The 17354-nt window shown below is 33.9% G+C and overlaps 1 protein-coding gene across 1 annotated transcript; it reads right to left on the bottom strand.

The window, feature by feature from the left end:
- Positions 1-767: 767 nt before the first annotated feature.
- Positions 768-13574, bottom strand: LOC128216594 (tafazzin-like). Its single transcript, XM_052923209.1, has 7 exons — positions 13411-13574; positions 12086-12214; positions 11272-11481; positions 9660-9701; positions 8809-8871; positions 7303-7436; positions 768-3968 (listed from the first exon to the last, which is right to left on the bottom strand). The coding sequence occupies exons 1-7, from the start codon at positions 13550-13552 to the stop codon at positions 3642-3644; spliced, it is 1047 nt and encodes a 348-aa protein (XP_052779169.1). The 5' UTR covers positions 13553-13574; the 3' UTR covers positions 768-3641.
- Positions 13575-17354: the final 3780 nt, after the last annotated feature.

The raw sequence follows: 17354 nt of genomic DNA, 5'->3' as shown, positions 1-17354 counted from the left end.
ATGACTCCTGATTTTAGGACCATGTGGTCCAAGGTCATGGTGACCTTTATTATGCCAAAGAAGAGGGGGTATATTTCTTTGCACATGACGGAGGGTCGATCAGTCAGTAGACCAAAGCTTGTCCAAGGGATAACTTGACGATTCTTGGACGTCTGATCATCAAACTTGACATAAAGATTGGGCCTGACAAGTAGATGATCCCTTTTGATTTTATGGATCATCGGGCCAAAGGTCAAAGTCACAGGGACCTTAAACATGAAAAGGTTAAATCTTCTTTATCTGAATAATTCCTGGAACTATGATCATCAAACTTTACAGGCTGGCCATGACAAGTAGATGACTACTATTGATTTAAGGAGTCATCGGAACAAAGGTCAAGGTCACCTTGACCTTGAATGCAAAAAGGTTGTTCGAGTGATAACTCGACATTGCCTGCACCCATGGCCCTCAAACTTTAAATTTAGGCTGGCGGTGGCCAGTTGATGACCCCTATGGATTTTGTGGTCAAGGTCACAACTCATATTCATCATTAAAATCTATGTCATATTTACTTATTCCATGCTGCTAAGAGGGTACATTTTTATCTGCAAATATCAGTCGTCATCTGAACATGATTAAAAACTTTACCTACTATTCTCACACTTTAAATGGTCATAATCTTAAAACTGCCTCAAAGGCATCCAATGTCATTGACAAATCAGCTGTCTTTTTGGTCCATGAGGGCCTATGCTCAACTGGCATAGCCTAATTGGTTTGCTGTTCTTTGACCAGTAGTTGATTTGCATTCTCTTGACACCTGTTTCCATCTAGAAAATGTTTTTTACAAAGTGATGCTCAGGGTGCAAATTGCTGAACAAATCTCTTGTTAATCAGTAGATGACCCATACTAGTTGTTTGACCAGTAGGTTTAAGGTCAAGGTTAGAATAAAAAGTTTTATTCAATGATGAAAGATGACCTTGATGGGTAGGATAATTCTAGATTACTACGATAAATCAAGGTTGAGACTAAAGGGCAATATTTGTACCAAACAAAATGTAAACAATACTGGTAATTTGACAATAGTATGAAGATGGTCCATACAACTTCAGAGTTTATTTGCTCTTGGTAAGCAGTTCTCCCTTTAAACAATGAGCTGGTATTTTAAAGGTCAAGGTCATGAATTTATTAAAAAAAAATCAGAAAATAACAAAAGAGTAGTACAATGTTGAAAAGGATATCAAAAGTGACCCTTGTGTTTGAAAATGAAATGTTTTGCCAAGAATCATGAAACTTCACAAGGACCTAGCCCTAAGCCAGTAGATAATTCCTATTGTGAGGTCAAATGTCACAATTATATTCAACAGCTGTATTTCCCCTTGTAAGTTTGTAAGATTATCATCTGGTAGGTTTGTCTGGACAAAAACTAGAATCAACTGTTCAAATTAGGATAAGGAAACCTCATTTGATATGAACCAAAAGATAAACTCTTCATTTTGAGTGCAGAAGGTCAAGGTCGTTGTCAACACTTGAAAACTGAGAAGTCCTCAAACCTGAGTGGTAGTTTGCCCTTGACCGGCAAATCACCCCTTAAATCAGCAGTTTACATTATCAAATCGTTAACTTGACCTTTTACCTGAAAAAGAACAATTTGTGCAGCACTCATCTCATTGCAGGGTTGGACACATGTTGCCATGGACAACAGCAAGGATAGCTAATTGTTAAGTTATGCCCCTTGCTCGACTGAAAACTAGAACAGATGAACGTTGACATCCCCTTACGCTCATCTTCTTTTAACATTCAAAGTAATAAAAAGTCCTAAATTTTATAAATCTTCACTCATTGATCTCAGGCACAAGTGTATTAAATCATGCCTTTTGTTTCATTTCTTTGACTATTTATAGCAATTGATCACTGTTCACAAGTATTTACACACCAAAAACAATTTGTTCAGATTCAAACCTTTCAAAATGGATGGCAAGGAAGTTCATACTTCCAGTTACAATTTTTTAATGGAAGCCTGGTGCTTCATTTAGGGCACCAAAAATAATATAAACACATGTTCAAACAGAGTATTTTTAATCACAAAAATAAATTGCTTAGCTTTCTAGTCCCTTTAAATCAAAGGGACTAGACACCAGAAGATACAATTGGAAGAATAACAAAAAATTGTCAAAAACTTACATAAAAAAAAAAATTGTTGGTATATTTATCAGTACTGATTATGTGACTTTCAAATGCTACATTATAAACTGGGAAACCATTATGCACTATTTTTAAATGTTAAACTCAGCTAAAGCAGCGCCAAAATATTTTTGTAATCATGTAAAATGATGTAAAATTGGCCTCTTATTGGTAGGTATTCACAATTCTAGTCTTGTTTTGAGAAAATGCTTTATTTGTATTTTGGGACCATCTGGTGTCTTATCCCTTTAATTGTATAAATAAAAGGTTCTGGTATCAAAATGAACATCATATTCATATTTCCATAAAAGGTTTGGATACCTCCTTGCATCAACCTGATAATAAATTGAACAACATAATTTTGAAAAAATTATATATTATAAAAATATCTATAAAAATTAACAGTACCAGTACTCCAATTTCTATCACAAAGTCATTGCTCCCTGAATTTTAGATAGAAACAATTCTTAAACCAGAGATGTTTGGCCCCCTAATAGCTGTCAATGAATCATCTCGATAAAGGATATGACCAGTCACTACCAAGAGTAGAGTTATTGACCTGTTCGAATTGTTTCCATAGGAGTTAATGAGTTATAAGTCTCCATTTAAACATGCATGTAATGTAATGTAACCAGGTGTCAAAATTATAGGTAGTGTGAGTGTTTCCCAGGCGTGTATGTTCCGTTATGTATGATTAGCTAGAGTGTGAATACTAATTATCCTGTCATGGCAGTGAACACTTTTTACCTACATAATTGTTATATTCTCGGTCTATGCACAATTTATTAAATCCTTTGTCCCTTTCCTTTCTTTTTATGTCATTTCACATTTGCTTCTCATAAGAGATATATCTATAGATATATGCATTAAGGTTAATATAAGTGGTAACCAATATGTTTAAAATATTATGACAATGGTCAGTTCCTCACAACTTTCAACCAAAACATTTTAGTTATCAATCATTGTATTTATGTATTTTTTCGATACCGGTTTTGAAAGGTGGCCGTGACTGGTCTACTTTTAAAAGGGTCAATATCTACAGGTCACAAACAATCACCCCACCAAGTCTGAGGACAGAATGTCCAAGCCTTCTCTGTATGTTTTTTGTGTTCAAGGTCACATTGACCTCAAAATCAATAGAGGTAATATACAGGTCATAAAGAACCTCCCTACAAAGTTTGAAGAATGTAGGCTCATGAATATTTTAGTTATTGATCCAACAATTTTTTTTTTGTTTAAGGTCACTGCTACCATGACTACTGACCTCAAAAGAAGGTTATCTGCTGGTCATGGCCAGCCTCCCTAACAAGTTTTAGGACTTAAGGCCAAAGCATTCACTAATTACCAATCGGACAACATTTGGTTTAAGACTTTCCAAAGAACCAACATGTGCAAAGCATGTACCCCTGCTTCTTTACATGGGAGGATAATAACAGAAATTCCTGAGTTCAACAAGTTACCGGTATAAAGAGGTTTGCTTTCATTGACTTTGTTTTTTTTCAAATTCTTTCTTGACACCATTATCATTTGCACTATTCTCATCATTTTCAATATTTAGAATATTCCGTTCCTCAGGGTATGAAGCATTGTCATCATTTCCTGAAATGGAAGAGTCCATTTGGCCACCTGCTTTGTCACCTGCTTCACACTTGGAAAAGTCCATCTGATTTTGATTTGTAGGTGAAATAGCTTGGCTGATGGAAGAGTGCATTTGTCCAAAACACTGTTCATGGAATTGCTCTGCCTTTAATTTGAGAGTTGCCATTTCTTCCTCAATGATGTCTGTCAATCTTTGCCTCATCTCCTCCTGAAATGTGCAAAAGTCAATAAGCTGTTCCATTGACTAGCTAGCTAATAAGCTGTTCCATTTAAACAGTAACTAGAAGCGCCGCAATGCGACGAAACCAGGTTTTTGTTATGGGCAATCAGAAATTATAGCCAATTAGTTTGTTGTATGAGCAAGTTCAATCTGCAGCTTCATATAAGCTATATTCACACTAAGATTCATCACTATCCATCAATTCTAACTAAGTTGTTGGGCAGAAAAACATTTTTCTATTTTTAGGAACAGTGACCTTGACCCCACCTCCCAAGCTAGCTCTTCACATAAGCTACCTTCGTTCTAAGTTTCATCAATATCTATCAATGCTAACTAAAGTTATTGAGCAGAAACCATTTTTCTATTTTTAGTAACAGTGACCTTGACCCCATCCCCTCAAAAGAAATTCCAAGCTTGCTCTTCACATAAGCTACTAGTACGAGGGGTGATCCAGAATTACGTGGACTTCTTACATAATTTCTATATTTTTAGTCCAAATCATTTTAAAATTCATACATATCTTATTTGAAGTATTCTGCATAGACGGTATGAAATTTAGATCTGTAAAATTTATGAGTATTGAAAAATTACGGGTTCTTAGATAACAGGAACGGGCGGTTGGCGCACAGTCTAAAATGAACGTTCACAAACGTTTTATGTATCTCTTACAACATGCTTTTCTTCCATGTTTTTCTATGAAATTCCACCAAATTGCATCATATTAAATGCTGACTTCATACGAATATACTTTTCAAATTTCTGACGTCCATTTAAAAGTCGTAATATTCTGACTTGATTACAAGCACAGTCTGGGATACAACATGGCGTCATTGGACTTTGAATAAGCGCGAGACGATGAAGATTTGCGTTGAATTGGGGAAAACGCGGACACAGATTATGATAATGATGGCCGAGGTGGAAATAAAGCAACATGTGCCGTTCATTAGTATTTAACTGGCATTAACGTTTAAGAGAACAATGATATTTCATAGAAGACGATAAGGAAAAGGGACAGAAAAAGACAAGAGGCACGACGTTTTCGACGTTGGTAAGGAATGTCATCAGAGGGGATCGCCGTTTGACAGCACGTCGTAGCAAGCACAGTCGGGGCAGGGTACAGAAGTCCAAAGGGTTTTAAGAGAAGATTAAGGTGTGCGAAAAGTTTGTGCGAGATGGGTCCCTCAATTGCTATGAAAGGACGAGAGAGAAAAATGTATGCGTTATTCAAAGACTGCAAAGATTTGCACAGGAAGGTGAACCATTAATGAACCGGGTTACTTTGAAAAGGCGTTATTTTTTTAAATAATTAATTAATTATTATTTTTTATATTAATACTATTTATTTATTTTTCTATTTATTTATGTTTATCATAATAAATGAAGTTGACTATGCGTCAGTGTTGGTTGGTAACAAAATATGACGCTTTATCAGCGCAACGTCATTGACGTCACTGGACTGCGCCGGTCAGGTTCAACCATATGTTGTAATATGATTGTACTTTAGCGAAAATTCTATATTTTGCTCTGAAAATTGCAGGAATTATATAAGATATGTTATATGTATTGTGTGTGAAGTTTCTACGTTCTATGTGAAATGATATTTGAATTATTAAAAAAGTCCACGTAATTCTGGATCAACCCTCGTACCTACACACAAAATTTCGTCAATATCTATCAATCCTAACTAAAGTTATTGGGCAGAAACCATTTTTCTATTTTTAGTAACAGTGACCTTGACCTTAGCTCCACCCCCCACCCCCCCCCCCCTCAAAAGCAATCCCAAGCTAGCTCTGTACATAAGCTACCTACACACCAAGTTTTATCAATATCTATCCATGCTAACTAAAGTTATTGGGCATACACCATTTTTAAATTTTTAGTAACAGTGACCTTGACCTTAGCCCCACCCTCCTCAAAAGCAATCCCAAGCTAGCTCTGTACATAAGCTACCTACACACCAAGTTTCATCAATATTGGTCAGTGCTAACTAAAGTTATTGAACAGAAACCAATGTTTAACGCCCGCCCGCCTGCCCGCCCAACGACAACCTCATTCTAATAACCCGGTTTTCGTTGAAAACCTGGTTAATAAAACAATGTATAGAGGAGGTACCCGGTACCTGTTTGGGTTTTTGGGACTTTTTAATAGTCAAAAACAAATTCTGAAGGGGGACAGGCCAATTTGAAAGCAACTTCTTGTGGAGGGTTGCAATGGTCAATCAGCTATTCCAATGCAGTGTTTTCTTTCCACTTTTAAGGACATGGTGGCCGGCCCTTTGACTGGAGAAAAAAATAATCATTTGGCAAAAAGTGAAATAATACTAACATGATTCATCAGTGGCGTAGTTACATATAGGCCATGTAGGCCTGGGCCTACGAAGTTTTTGAAAAATGACAAAATCTAAATTACCCAGAAATGCAACAAAAACTAAAAGCTACTCAAACAACACAAAAGTTTGTATTATTTTAACCAAAGCAAGTGTGGTGTTTATTTATAAAATATGCAGGGTGTATTGCTTGATTTTATTGTTACCATTGCAAGTATAATTAAGTGTGTGTAATGTGCATATAAAAAGCTCCAAGCTTACATAGAATAATCGGGCCTACAAGTTTTTAAGACCCTAACTATGCCCTTGTTCATATAATATTCAGCTTGTTTTTTAACTTTTAATTCATATGATTGGCGTACAGATAAAAAAATATTAACAATATTTTCGCTCTCTTTAAACTGGGGAATATGATGCCACGTAGCTATCAATTTAAAACCCCATTCATAAAGGCTAACATTTAACACTTTTTTTTTTATTTGATCATGACTGTCAAATGTGTAAAACATAATAATGCATTAAAGTGTCACTCTTATTCAAAATCAATGCATACACATGTATAACAAACATCAATTTTGACTGATAAACATTTAACTACTTACTAAATAATGTATATATAGACAAAATTAATTAGTGATAACAAGATTGTAACCGTGTATTAAATAGCAGAAAGCACACAAATATTAAATGATTGGTGAATGCTAAAAGATTTACTGTGGTCTACAATAGTCTCATCAGGTAGAAACACCATGTTTTATGCTTATTTCTTTCAAATTAAACTCTGTGTCCTTCATAACAACCATTGTTTTAGACATTTATCCTTTTTGGAATATTTAAACAATATTATAAATTGTGGTAAATTTTATTTGGGAGTAAGATTGCATCTTTAAAATTAATATGTTTCTTGTGTACATCAATCAGGTGTAAAACTGTTCTACCCTCCATTACACAAAATCCCATATAAAAACGATATACACTGTACAGTACAATACTAACCGGTGTTTTCATGAGGTCTTTCATCTTCTGCACATCAGTAGTTAAGTCCAACATATCGCTGATGTAGATGGAGGTCTTCTTTCCCAGCCGTGGAAACAGCGGTCGTCCATCATTGGGAAACACTGTCTCAAAGCCTGAAATTTGACATTTGGTTTATACTAATTTCTAATAGCTTGGTTTCAATGAAAGCTGACAGCTTATAGTATCACGTTCGAGTTCATTTCCTTTGAAGAAACAAGTATTGGTGTCCATTTTAAAACTGCACTCTCAAAGATTGAAAGTTTTGACATCTTATGAAAAGAATTGTCTTGGAAGGAGTCAATTTATGCAAAATGCATGGAAACTATCAAAAATAAATGTTTCATGGCTAAAAGCATTACAAATGCTTTAAGAAAAATGCATAAAGTATCAATTTTTGAACATAAATATAAAAACCTGCGAAACATTTTTTGTAAGCATTCTTATATCACTGGTTTTCAGATATTTAAGCTTTATGAGCTTATTCCAAAACAAATAATAAGTTAACAATTAATTTGTGAGAGTGCACCTTTAAGAGGCACTAAGAAGGTACCCCTTGTATGGATCGTGCCCTTAACCTGTTGGATGAGAGGTGGACAGAAGGGCCCCAGGTCTATTTCCAAAATGGCGAGAAACCTCTGATTTTAGCCAGAGTGACTAGTTATTTACGCCAGATTGTCACAGTAAACATTTGTATTAAGTTTCATTTCAATACATTGCAATTATTTTTAATGTTTTATTTTTCCAAAATCTGACCTGCAGACATAATCTCTTCCTACTTTGTGGAATAAAATACCGAACTTCAGAACAATCTTCAACCTGTTGTGTTAGTCAACACTGCATATTAGTATGATAACAACATTCTTCATTCAATCAATCATCTGTATCAGCTATTAAAGCACTTTTTGGTACACGTTCATCAACATTTAACATTTACAAAACTTGACATTAATTTTGCAAAATCAAACACTTTCACTTTCAACTTGTTCCAAAGAAAACCTGCACAAACTTAAAGTTGTTGATTTTTTCTTTCCACTCCTTCTGCAAACCATAATTAAAAAAATTCTTTGCAACACCAAGGCTCTGACAATATACTTTAAAAAACAAAAATATAATTGAACTAATGTTGGCATAATGATGAAAATGTGTAAAGTTGTATGGTTGCCATAATCATACAAATCTCATAAATGAGTGATAAATAGAAAGTTTTCAGGTAAACTGAAATTCAGTTTTCTTACTTAAGAAAGAATGAAAGATTTATAATTTAACAGCAATCCACTCAAAAACGCTTTTTTAACTTTAACAAAGTTCTGAGCAATCAGCCCATTGAAAATTCGCATTGATGTTCATCTAGGTATGTTACATTTGGTCAGTGCACGGATAATGGCCAAGTCACAGGATTTTACTCACCTGTTCATAAATCAATATTTAAATCATCATACTAAAACATTCAATTTTCAAATAACATGCATTCCAGATAACATTTACCTGTGTGGTGTATAAGCAGGACCATTGGTGTAATATTTGGCTCCGCAATCAACCTTCCCACTCCTGAAAATAAAATAAATGTTAAAGCTTTTTTCATGGTGTTTGTATTATTTCCAAATTAAAAGTACCAATTTGAAATAAGTTTTTTGCTGATGACATATGAGTTTATAGTTGTATTTGATAGATATTTTCACAGTCATGATTTTGTGCAAAAGTTGTCTAAATGTAGAATAGATACAGTTTGAATTTAATAATATGTTTGCAAGATTTCGGCAGAAAAAATGGATGACAGAATTTTTTTTATTCATTTTAAAAATAGAAAATACCCCACCCATGGAGCACTCATCTTAGACAATTATTTCATTCGTATAGCTTTGTGTTGTTTCTCGCAGCATTGTTACACAAGAAAGCAGTTTTGACATTAAACTACAGGTATTCGAATTTACTGAATAAAAACGCATGAAGGAGCTTTCACTCAGGTAAAAAATTGGTGAGGTAAATCTGACAAACGAAATATCAATTTGGTGTGGCCTTAAAGCATTGTCAGTAAAAAAGTAAGTCAGTGTGTTTTTTCAGCCCCAATCCTTTCCTAAAATAGTATATATTTTTCCTCCTGCCTATGTATTTAATCTCTTTAGGAGCATTGACTTTTAACAATAAATTACCAATCATGAATAAGCCCATAAGTTCGTAGAATAAGAGGCTTGAAAACAAGTTGAACATTAAATTACATATGTTAATATAATATCCCCCTTTTTGACAAAAATGACTCCAATTTTTTCCTTATCAAAGGCCCTGCCACCATTCCCCTATAAGTGGAAAAAACACACGTTATTAAATTCAGTTCTTACCCCACTTCAGCCTCATTGGTTTCTGGTCCAGATTTATTTTCCCTGAAATAAACATGTATTTCGTTTAGCAATATAGGAAAAAAGGTACATGTAGTCCTGTTTTCAAAAATCTGCAAATAAAATATTGAAACTTAAGTTTTTAAATATGAAAACTTTATTTAAAGAATTAGTTTAACTTATCAACAAATAAAACCATTTCCAGGTTAAAATATATGTTATTATAAAAACTCTCCAAAGATATTTCTGTATAATTTTTATGTAATTTAGTTTTTGATGTTTCAAATAAAGCAAATGAATTAATCGCTGACTCTTTACCAGCTTGTGTGCTTACTTCACGTTAGATTTTCCCATCCATACTGGAAACACATGAGAGATCGAATTCCTTCCATAAATGGAAGTTTGGAAGTATATTCTTCCCTAGAAATGGGTTAAAACTTCCAAAATTGATGCCTTAAAAGAACAAAAACTTTTAAGAAAACTACAAAAGTTGAAGGCTTGGAAGTTTAAAATATCTAAACATGGTGGCAATGTTATTTTTATGCTAACATTTTCAATCAGTCTAAGTAGCACCATGAAAAACAAGAAACGCCGCAATACGACGAAACCAGGTTTTTAACGATTGACAGATGAACTTCAGTCTGTGTCTGTTTTTCTATTTTTAGTAACAGTGACCTTGACCCTAGGGACCCCAAACGCAATCCCATGAAAGGTACCCATAAACTCTTTCTATAGACTAAGTTTGGTCAAGATATGTCAACCCTTACTAAAGTTATTCAGTTTCATAGGTGAGTTTGACGCCGCCCGGCCGCCCGCCTGCCCAAACAACGAAGTTCGTCATTCTAATAACAAGGTTTCACTATGTGAAAACCTGGTTTATAATTATACTATTAAATTGTGAATTTGGCGACTTAAAGACACAATTTAATACATTTTTAACATAATATTCGCAAAAATAGTGGAAAAAATTGTAGTGTTCGAGAGACTTAAAACTTTCACATTTCAGTGAAAAACTTCCAATATTAATGGTGAAAAAGTCCATACTTCCAGTTTCAAATTCTTTATAAAAGTCCTGAGTGTTGTTTTGTCTACACTACACAAGAGACAATGAGTTAAATTGCATTACTTCCCTTTAATCATACTCTTTTGCACGTATTGTTTATGAAGTTCTACACTTAAAAGCTGCACTCTCGCAGATTGTCTCAGAATCAGCTGACTTTGGCACCAATGCTTTCAATGCAGTCATATAAGATAACTAACAATAAAACAAATCTCAATTGTTTGGAAAACTGCAGAAAATTTCATTTTTTTTAAAGCAGTAGTTTAGCCATAATACATTAAATTTCAAGGGTAAATATTAAAAACTGCATTCAGATCGTTTATCAGCAGTTTTATATCACCAGTTTTTTGACATTTACGCAAAATTTTGCTCATTCCAAGACAAAAAATTAAAGAGTTGGCAAAAAAGTCAATCTGTGAGAGTGCAGCTTTAAGGGCACTTGTAAATCGGACTTCACACAGTCAACATGTAAACAAAAACTTTGTACATCTCACGCCCATCCCTAGGAATACAACAATGAGAAATAATTGTATTCCTACATCCTTTGACACATACCCTCCGGAAAAATGTGCACCCATCTTCCTTCTATGATTTCATTAACGCAGAAATCCATCGACCTCTGGAACACCCCCTCCCCTCGTGTAACAGGAAGTACTTTCCCGATAGCCATCATGCAAGATTCCGCCTTGCTTTTGAAACACACGTCTTCAGCAGCTGTTGACCAACGCCAAGTAGATAGTTTAAAATTGCGCCATCCTATGAGATCTGAAGTCGAATGATATTCTAAGAAAATATAATAAAACACCAGACTTATATACATTTCCTATGCACCGATGCAATTCATACATCAATATATTCTCATAGCAACATGTGAACAAAAAATCAAAGTAATAGAGACCAGGGATGTGATTGTCCTGGTAGCTGACAGGCTGAAACCATTTCGGGGATTTGTTTTGGGGCGCTTTAGGCCCATTATGGGGTTCAAAGGAGGTGAAGCACCTTGAAAAGCCCTCATGACTTCAAATTGGAGGCAAACTGAAGTGTCAAAAATAACACCAAATAAAGTAGTAACCAAAAGAACCGCTGAAGCCATTAGATCCACAGTCTGCGGTCAAATCACATCCCTGTAGAAAGGGGTGAAAAAAAACAACTTAAGAAAAGCAGGTTCAAAAGTAAGAGGAAAGAGATTTAAGTAAATATTAATGAGCCAACAAACGACACAAATATTTTGTTCACATATTACTTAAGTTAAAATATATTTAAAACAAAACAATCCCACCCCATTTAAGGTACAAAAAACACTGAAATTAGAATATACCAAAACAAGAAAATAAAGACAGATGTCCATAAAACAAAGTTCAGATCTTACTCCACACCAGAGGGTCATCAAGTCTGGAGGTGTGGTTGGCAACTGTAATGAGACCACGTCCATTTCTCTCACTGACAGCATTGTGAAAAGTCTTCTTGTTGTAAATCTCTGTGTTGTTTAAGCACACTCCTTAAAAGTTCAAAAATAGGAACATGTGTACATGTATCCAGTGATTTCTTTTGTACCCAGTATATTTTTTAACTGAGATATGTCACTGTCAGAACAATAATAATAATAATAATAATAATAATAATAATAATACCGTAATTCACCTAAGAGTTCGGACACCTTAAATTATTTATTTTTTTTGCTGTGTGAATACATAGAAAATTACCGTTTTTACATTTTATTTACATGTTTGTTTAACCTGCCTTTTTTCTTCATGTTTGCATTTTACCACTTAGGCTTAATTTATCCCTAGTAATCAATGGTTATAAACTTATTTATTACGCCTATAAGTGTAAATCCTTCATCAAGTTAATTAAAACACCATTTTATACATGCACTGAACTAAATAAACACATTCTATCGGCTTCAGATCAAAGCGTCACACTGTGTGACGTCATATAACTTACAGTTATACCCATGAGGATCTGGTGGAGAGCATGGACATTGCTATGCAGTATTAATGTATAACTGAACGATTATTGTTTCATACAGTCTATAAGTGTGGTACAAGTTTAAAAGTTTATTGGTAGATCGTTTTACAAACATGTCATGTCTATGTTTTCTTAATCCCTTGATTGCCCTTGTTGTTTCTTTAATCCTCCAATAAATATATCACACTTCCTTTTCAACAGGCAATAAATCGTTTAGGATGGGTAGTAACTAATTAACTTGTCATAGTGGTGTATACATACGGTTAGTTAATCTAGCCAGGCATTGTAAATATAAAAATCAATAATCTTTGTCTGTGAAACTTGGTAACTGTGAAAGTTATGATTGATGTCCTTTGAGTGTCCGAAAATTAGGTACACAAAATAAATTATTTTGGAAAATAATTATGGGTGTCCGAATATTTAGAGTGTCCTGGGTGTCCGAATATTTAGAGTGTCCGAACTCTTAGGTGAATTATGGTAATAATAGTTTAAAAGGTTGTCATACTGAAGTTAGTTAGTATAGAAGAAATCATCTTTGAACTTGATCGTATTTAATATTTAGTTAAAACTGGAGTATAATTATTTAAAAAAAATTATTAAGCCATTAAGATCAAATAAATCAAATCTCAAAATTAATGATCAAAATCGTCAAATTTATACAGATTGCGACTTTGAAATCATATCATAGTATGGTACGAATGGTAAAGGTACGAAAATGTAAGTTACCAACAAATTTGCTCAATAGCAAATACAATCTACAACAAGAGTTGGATGTTATATTCCAGCATAGACTGTTCAGACATGGTTTCTTAAAGTGATATTTGATGTGTTTATTAATATTGAATTTCCATTCACTTTTAGAACTCATAACTGTCAACTATTCGAGTAGGTACAAGATTAAAGTTAAAACGGTAAAGAACGAAACGGTAATAGCCATTCTTTCGTAGGGGCGTTGGATAAAAAGATAAAAGAGAAAACAAAAATTGTCAAGAAATGAAGAGGCTTGGAAAAATTTAGGATGCAAAAAGTATGTTCATAAATGATAGCTTAAAGTTAAAGGGATGATTCGGAGTCTTTTCACAGTTACGTACACGTCTCAACAATCAAGTAAATACAAAGTCAACTTCCTTGGCGGTACAGTGTGCGAAACCTCGCTGACATAGCGACTGCCCGTCATTTTGTTATTGTTTGTAAATGAGATGAGGGTCCCCATTATAATGTCTCGTCGGGAAGCTCATTCTTAAAAGATGTCAATAGATTAGCCTCAGCAATGGATAAATGAAGGTTGTTCCGTAGTCACGGGGATGCAGCGAGGTTATCAACTGAACACGTAGACGTATGTTGACTTGGAGAATGGTAGGAATCTGGTACTGTGTGGCGACCAATACTTCTTTACAAAAACACAATGATGGGTCATTGTGTGCATTGTGTGCGATATTTAACGCCCTTTTTAGTGCCCAAGAAATGAATAAGCTTGAATTTATATTTGCATACACTGACACAATATATATATATATATATATATATATATATATATATATATATATATATATATATATATATATATATATATATATATATATATATATATATATATATATATATATATATATATATATATATATATATATTGTGTCAGTGTATGCAAATATAAATTCATATATATATTCAACTAGAAACCAATTTCATAGACGACACAGGCCTTTAGAGGCCGCCAAACACCGTAGCGTTTACTTTATTCGTTTGATATATTTATATTGTTAAAAGTAATATTATTGCGTGTTTAACATTTATTTATAAAGGCATGTGTATTTTTTTTACTTTTTAAATGATAAAACATATTCTAAAGTTATTAAACGTGCTTTAATAGTGAAGTTTTTATGATGCCGTACACGAAATTTCTGGGCTGATAAATAATCATACTTAACTCTCATATATACGCTTAATTTGCTATTTATTGTCTATACATACATTGTATAATTATATGTATGAGTCAGAGTACTTAAAGTTAGCTGTTAAATTTGTTATTCTTCTTTGTCTCCAAGTTGATCATGGCTCCGATTTGGCTCTCAATTGTAATTTGGCTATTTTTAATAACAAACAAAGGCGATGAGCGCTAGCTATTAAAAACGACAAAAAAATCTGATAATTATCCGTGGCGGATCCATGGTCTAGTGGTAGCACACTTGACTGTCAATCCAGGGGTCACAGATTCGATTCCCTGCCACACCACTAAAAATACTAATCGTCTTCCGTGAGGGACGTTAAATGGGGGTCTCGTGTGACGGTTCTATACACTGGTACACGTTAAATGACCAAGGTAGCTCTAACCGGGCCGGTTACAGTCTGTCTGTACACTATGCTCCAAAAAAACTATTATAACTTAAATTCTTATCGGAGAACTCGCCGAATGGGCCTTGCCCGAATGCGAATAATTATAAATAAGCTTACATACCTAATAATGACTGATGTTATAAAATAAGTTGAAACTGGCTGACACGTCCGAAACGTCGAATAGGCGTCATGTGAATAAAGATAACAAGTACCCATGCAAATATTAAGACTTCGTAACCATTTTGTCCATGGTGAATTGACATCCTGGACTGAGAAGTTATGGGTTAAATGCTAAGTCAAAACTAAACTTGTCATCTTAGAATAATACTCAGACTGGAATTATATAGTTTCCGTTGAAATAGTCTAAGACTCTTAGTCCGGTTTATAATTTTTACAGCTTGTCTGGCTTGTGTTGATTTAAATTATTATATAATATTGCTTATAGTTAGCCAGGACCTGGAAGAATAAAGGTGATAGAAATAGTGACAACATTCAGCTGTAAGAATATAAGTGTTTACTTGAGAATCAAACATTGAAGAAAAACGGAAAAATACAAAATGTATCAAATATTGTATACAACATCAAAGTACAATATTATCATTTATATAAATGATCCACTGTTACCCCCCACCCCCCCCCCCCACCCCCGGCCATAATTTCTATATCAATTATGTTATAATTTAATGAAACTACCAGTGAAGAAAATATAATATTTGTTATTTTGAAATATTTGTTGTTATTTTTCAATTTTTGCAATATTTCAAGAATAATGGAGAAGAAAAATCATAATAACACAGTCGGATACATTTGGCTTAAATGCGGCGTTTGGCTCGGTTTTTGGTTGGTTCGAATATTGTACAAGGACGGGATTGTTTTCTTACTATATTTATAGATACTTCGAGCTAAAATATAACAAAGGTCATCTTTAATCAACTCAGTGAAGATATAACTATTCTAAACTAATATCTAGTGTTTAATAGCAAACATAAACATCAAATTGGACTCGTATATGCTGTACAGATCTCATTGATGCGCATTTAAACGTTTGTGGCCAATCGGTCGCAATGAACAGCGACACGCTGATCCCGATTCCGAACAGAAACGTTATAACTTCATTTACCGAGCTACAGACGAAGTAAAATCGCGCGCAAGTGATCGTGGATTACTGCCTGTGTAAAATGGCAATTATAAACTTATTTAATATAGTTTCAGCAAAGAATGCTTCATTGACATGGAAACTAGTATCGCGGCTGATTACAACATTTTTTGTGTGTATTTGCAAAATTTACCTCGGTGGGTTTATTTCGAAGATCTACTTATATTTTATTTCATATTATTTACTTATATTTATTGTAAATATCACGGATAAACTATACGATTTATAGGTATGTGTAAATATCGATATTTGAGTGCATTTAACTTAAGTCAGTATAAAAATAAGCATAATGAAATTGAGATGCCATTTATTCGGTTTATATGGATTAAAAAAAGCCAGGACTCAAATCCTTTATTGAAAAGGCCCGTTTTATTTGCAATAAAAAAGAAACAAAATATTGAACGAGTGCAGCTTGGTATTCTACATGGATATACTTTAGCTACAGTAGTACTGCTTGCTAGCTTTAATAGCAACATGGTAGATGGTCCCCTGTAGTTTGACAAATTTTAAGCAATTGCCCTTGATATTCTACATGTATATACTATAGCTGCATTTTTATGCTTGCTGGCTTTAATAGCAACATGGTAGAAGGTCCCCAGCAGTGTGAGAGGTTGCTGGTTCAAACCTGTGCGGAGGCATTTACAACGTATTAAGCATAGATTGTACTTTTGAGGCACAGTGAGTCTCTTTGTGAAATCTATAAAGGGAATTGATATTGAGTAAGATCCATATATTTTTTCAGCCATATTCAACAGAACAATTGTATACAACAGGAGAACACTGCTTGATGTACTAAAAACTACGACCCCAGACAGAGGTGTGATCACTGTCAGTAACCATTATTCCTTCATTGATGACCCACTGATTTGGGGTAAGCATGGTCATATAGATTTGGAAATATTGGTTGCTTCTTGAGATTATTAGCCTTAAATTAAAAAAAAAAAATGAAAATGAGTTGTTGACCTATTATTACGGTTAACTGATAGTTCAATTAATATCAGCCCTATTTCCAAAACAGTCTAGTCTGCATTTTACAAATCACTAGAAAAAAATCTCAATCTTTTTTTTTTTTCCATAGAAAAGATAAAATTTAAATGACTTAACTTGTTTTTTAAAGGAACTCGATCATGTTTTTTGGACCCCCTCCCCCCCCAAAAAAATATTTCCCTGTGAATGTACC

This window comes from Mya arenaria, chromosome 14 (genome assembly GCF_026914265.1).
Source record: "Mya arenaria isolate MELC-2E11 chromosome 14, ASM2691426v1".
NCBI classification, from domain to species: Eukaryota; Metazoa; Mollusca; class Bivalvia; order Myida; family Myidae; genus Mya; species Mya arenaria.
Note: the sequence above shows the minus strand (reverse complement) of the source record. Positions and strands in the feature narration are given on the sequence as shown.

What these genes read in the sequence shown, in the direction of transcription:
- LOC128216594 (XM_052923209.1), bottom strand. Translation starts at nt 13,552, where the DNA reads ATGAGTTCTAAAAGTGAATGGAAATTCAATATTAATAAACACATCAAA. An exon ending in TGATGACCCTCTGGTGTGGA is followed by an intron (nt 11,482 to 12,085) that starts GTAAGATCTGAA and finishes ATTCGACTTCAG; the next exon opens with ATCTCATAGGATGGCGCAAT. An exon ending in ACCAATGAGGCTGAAGTGGG is followed by an intron (nt 8,872 to 9,659) that starts GTAAGAACTGAA and finishes TTTTATTTTCAG; the next exon opens with GAGTGGGAAGGTTGATTGCG.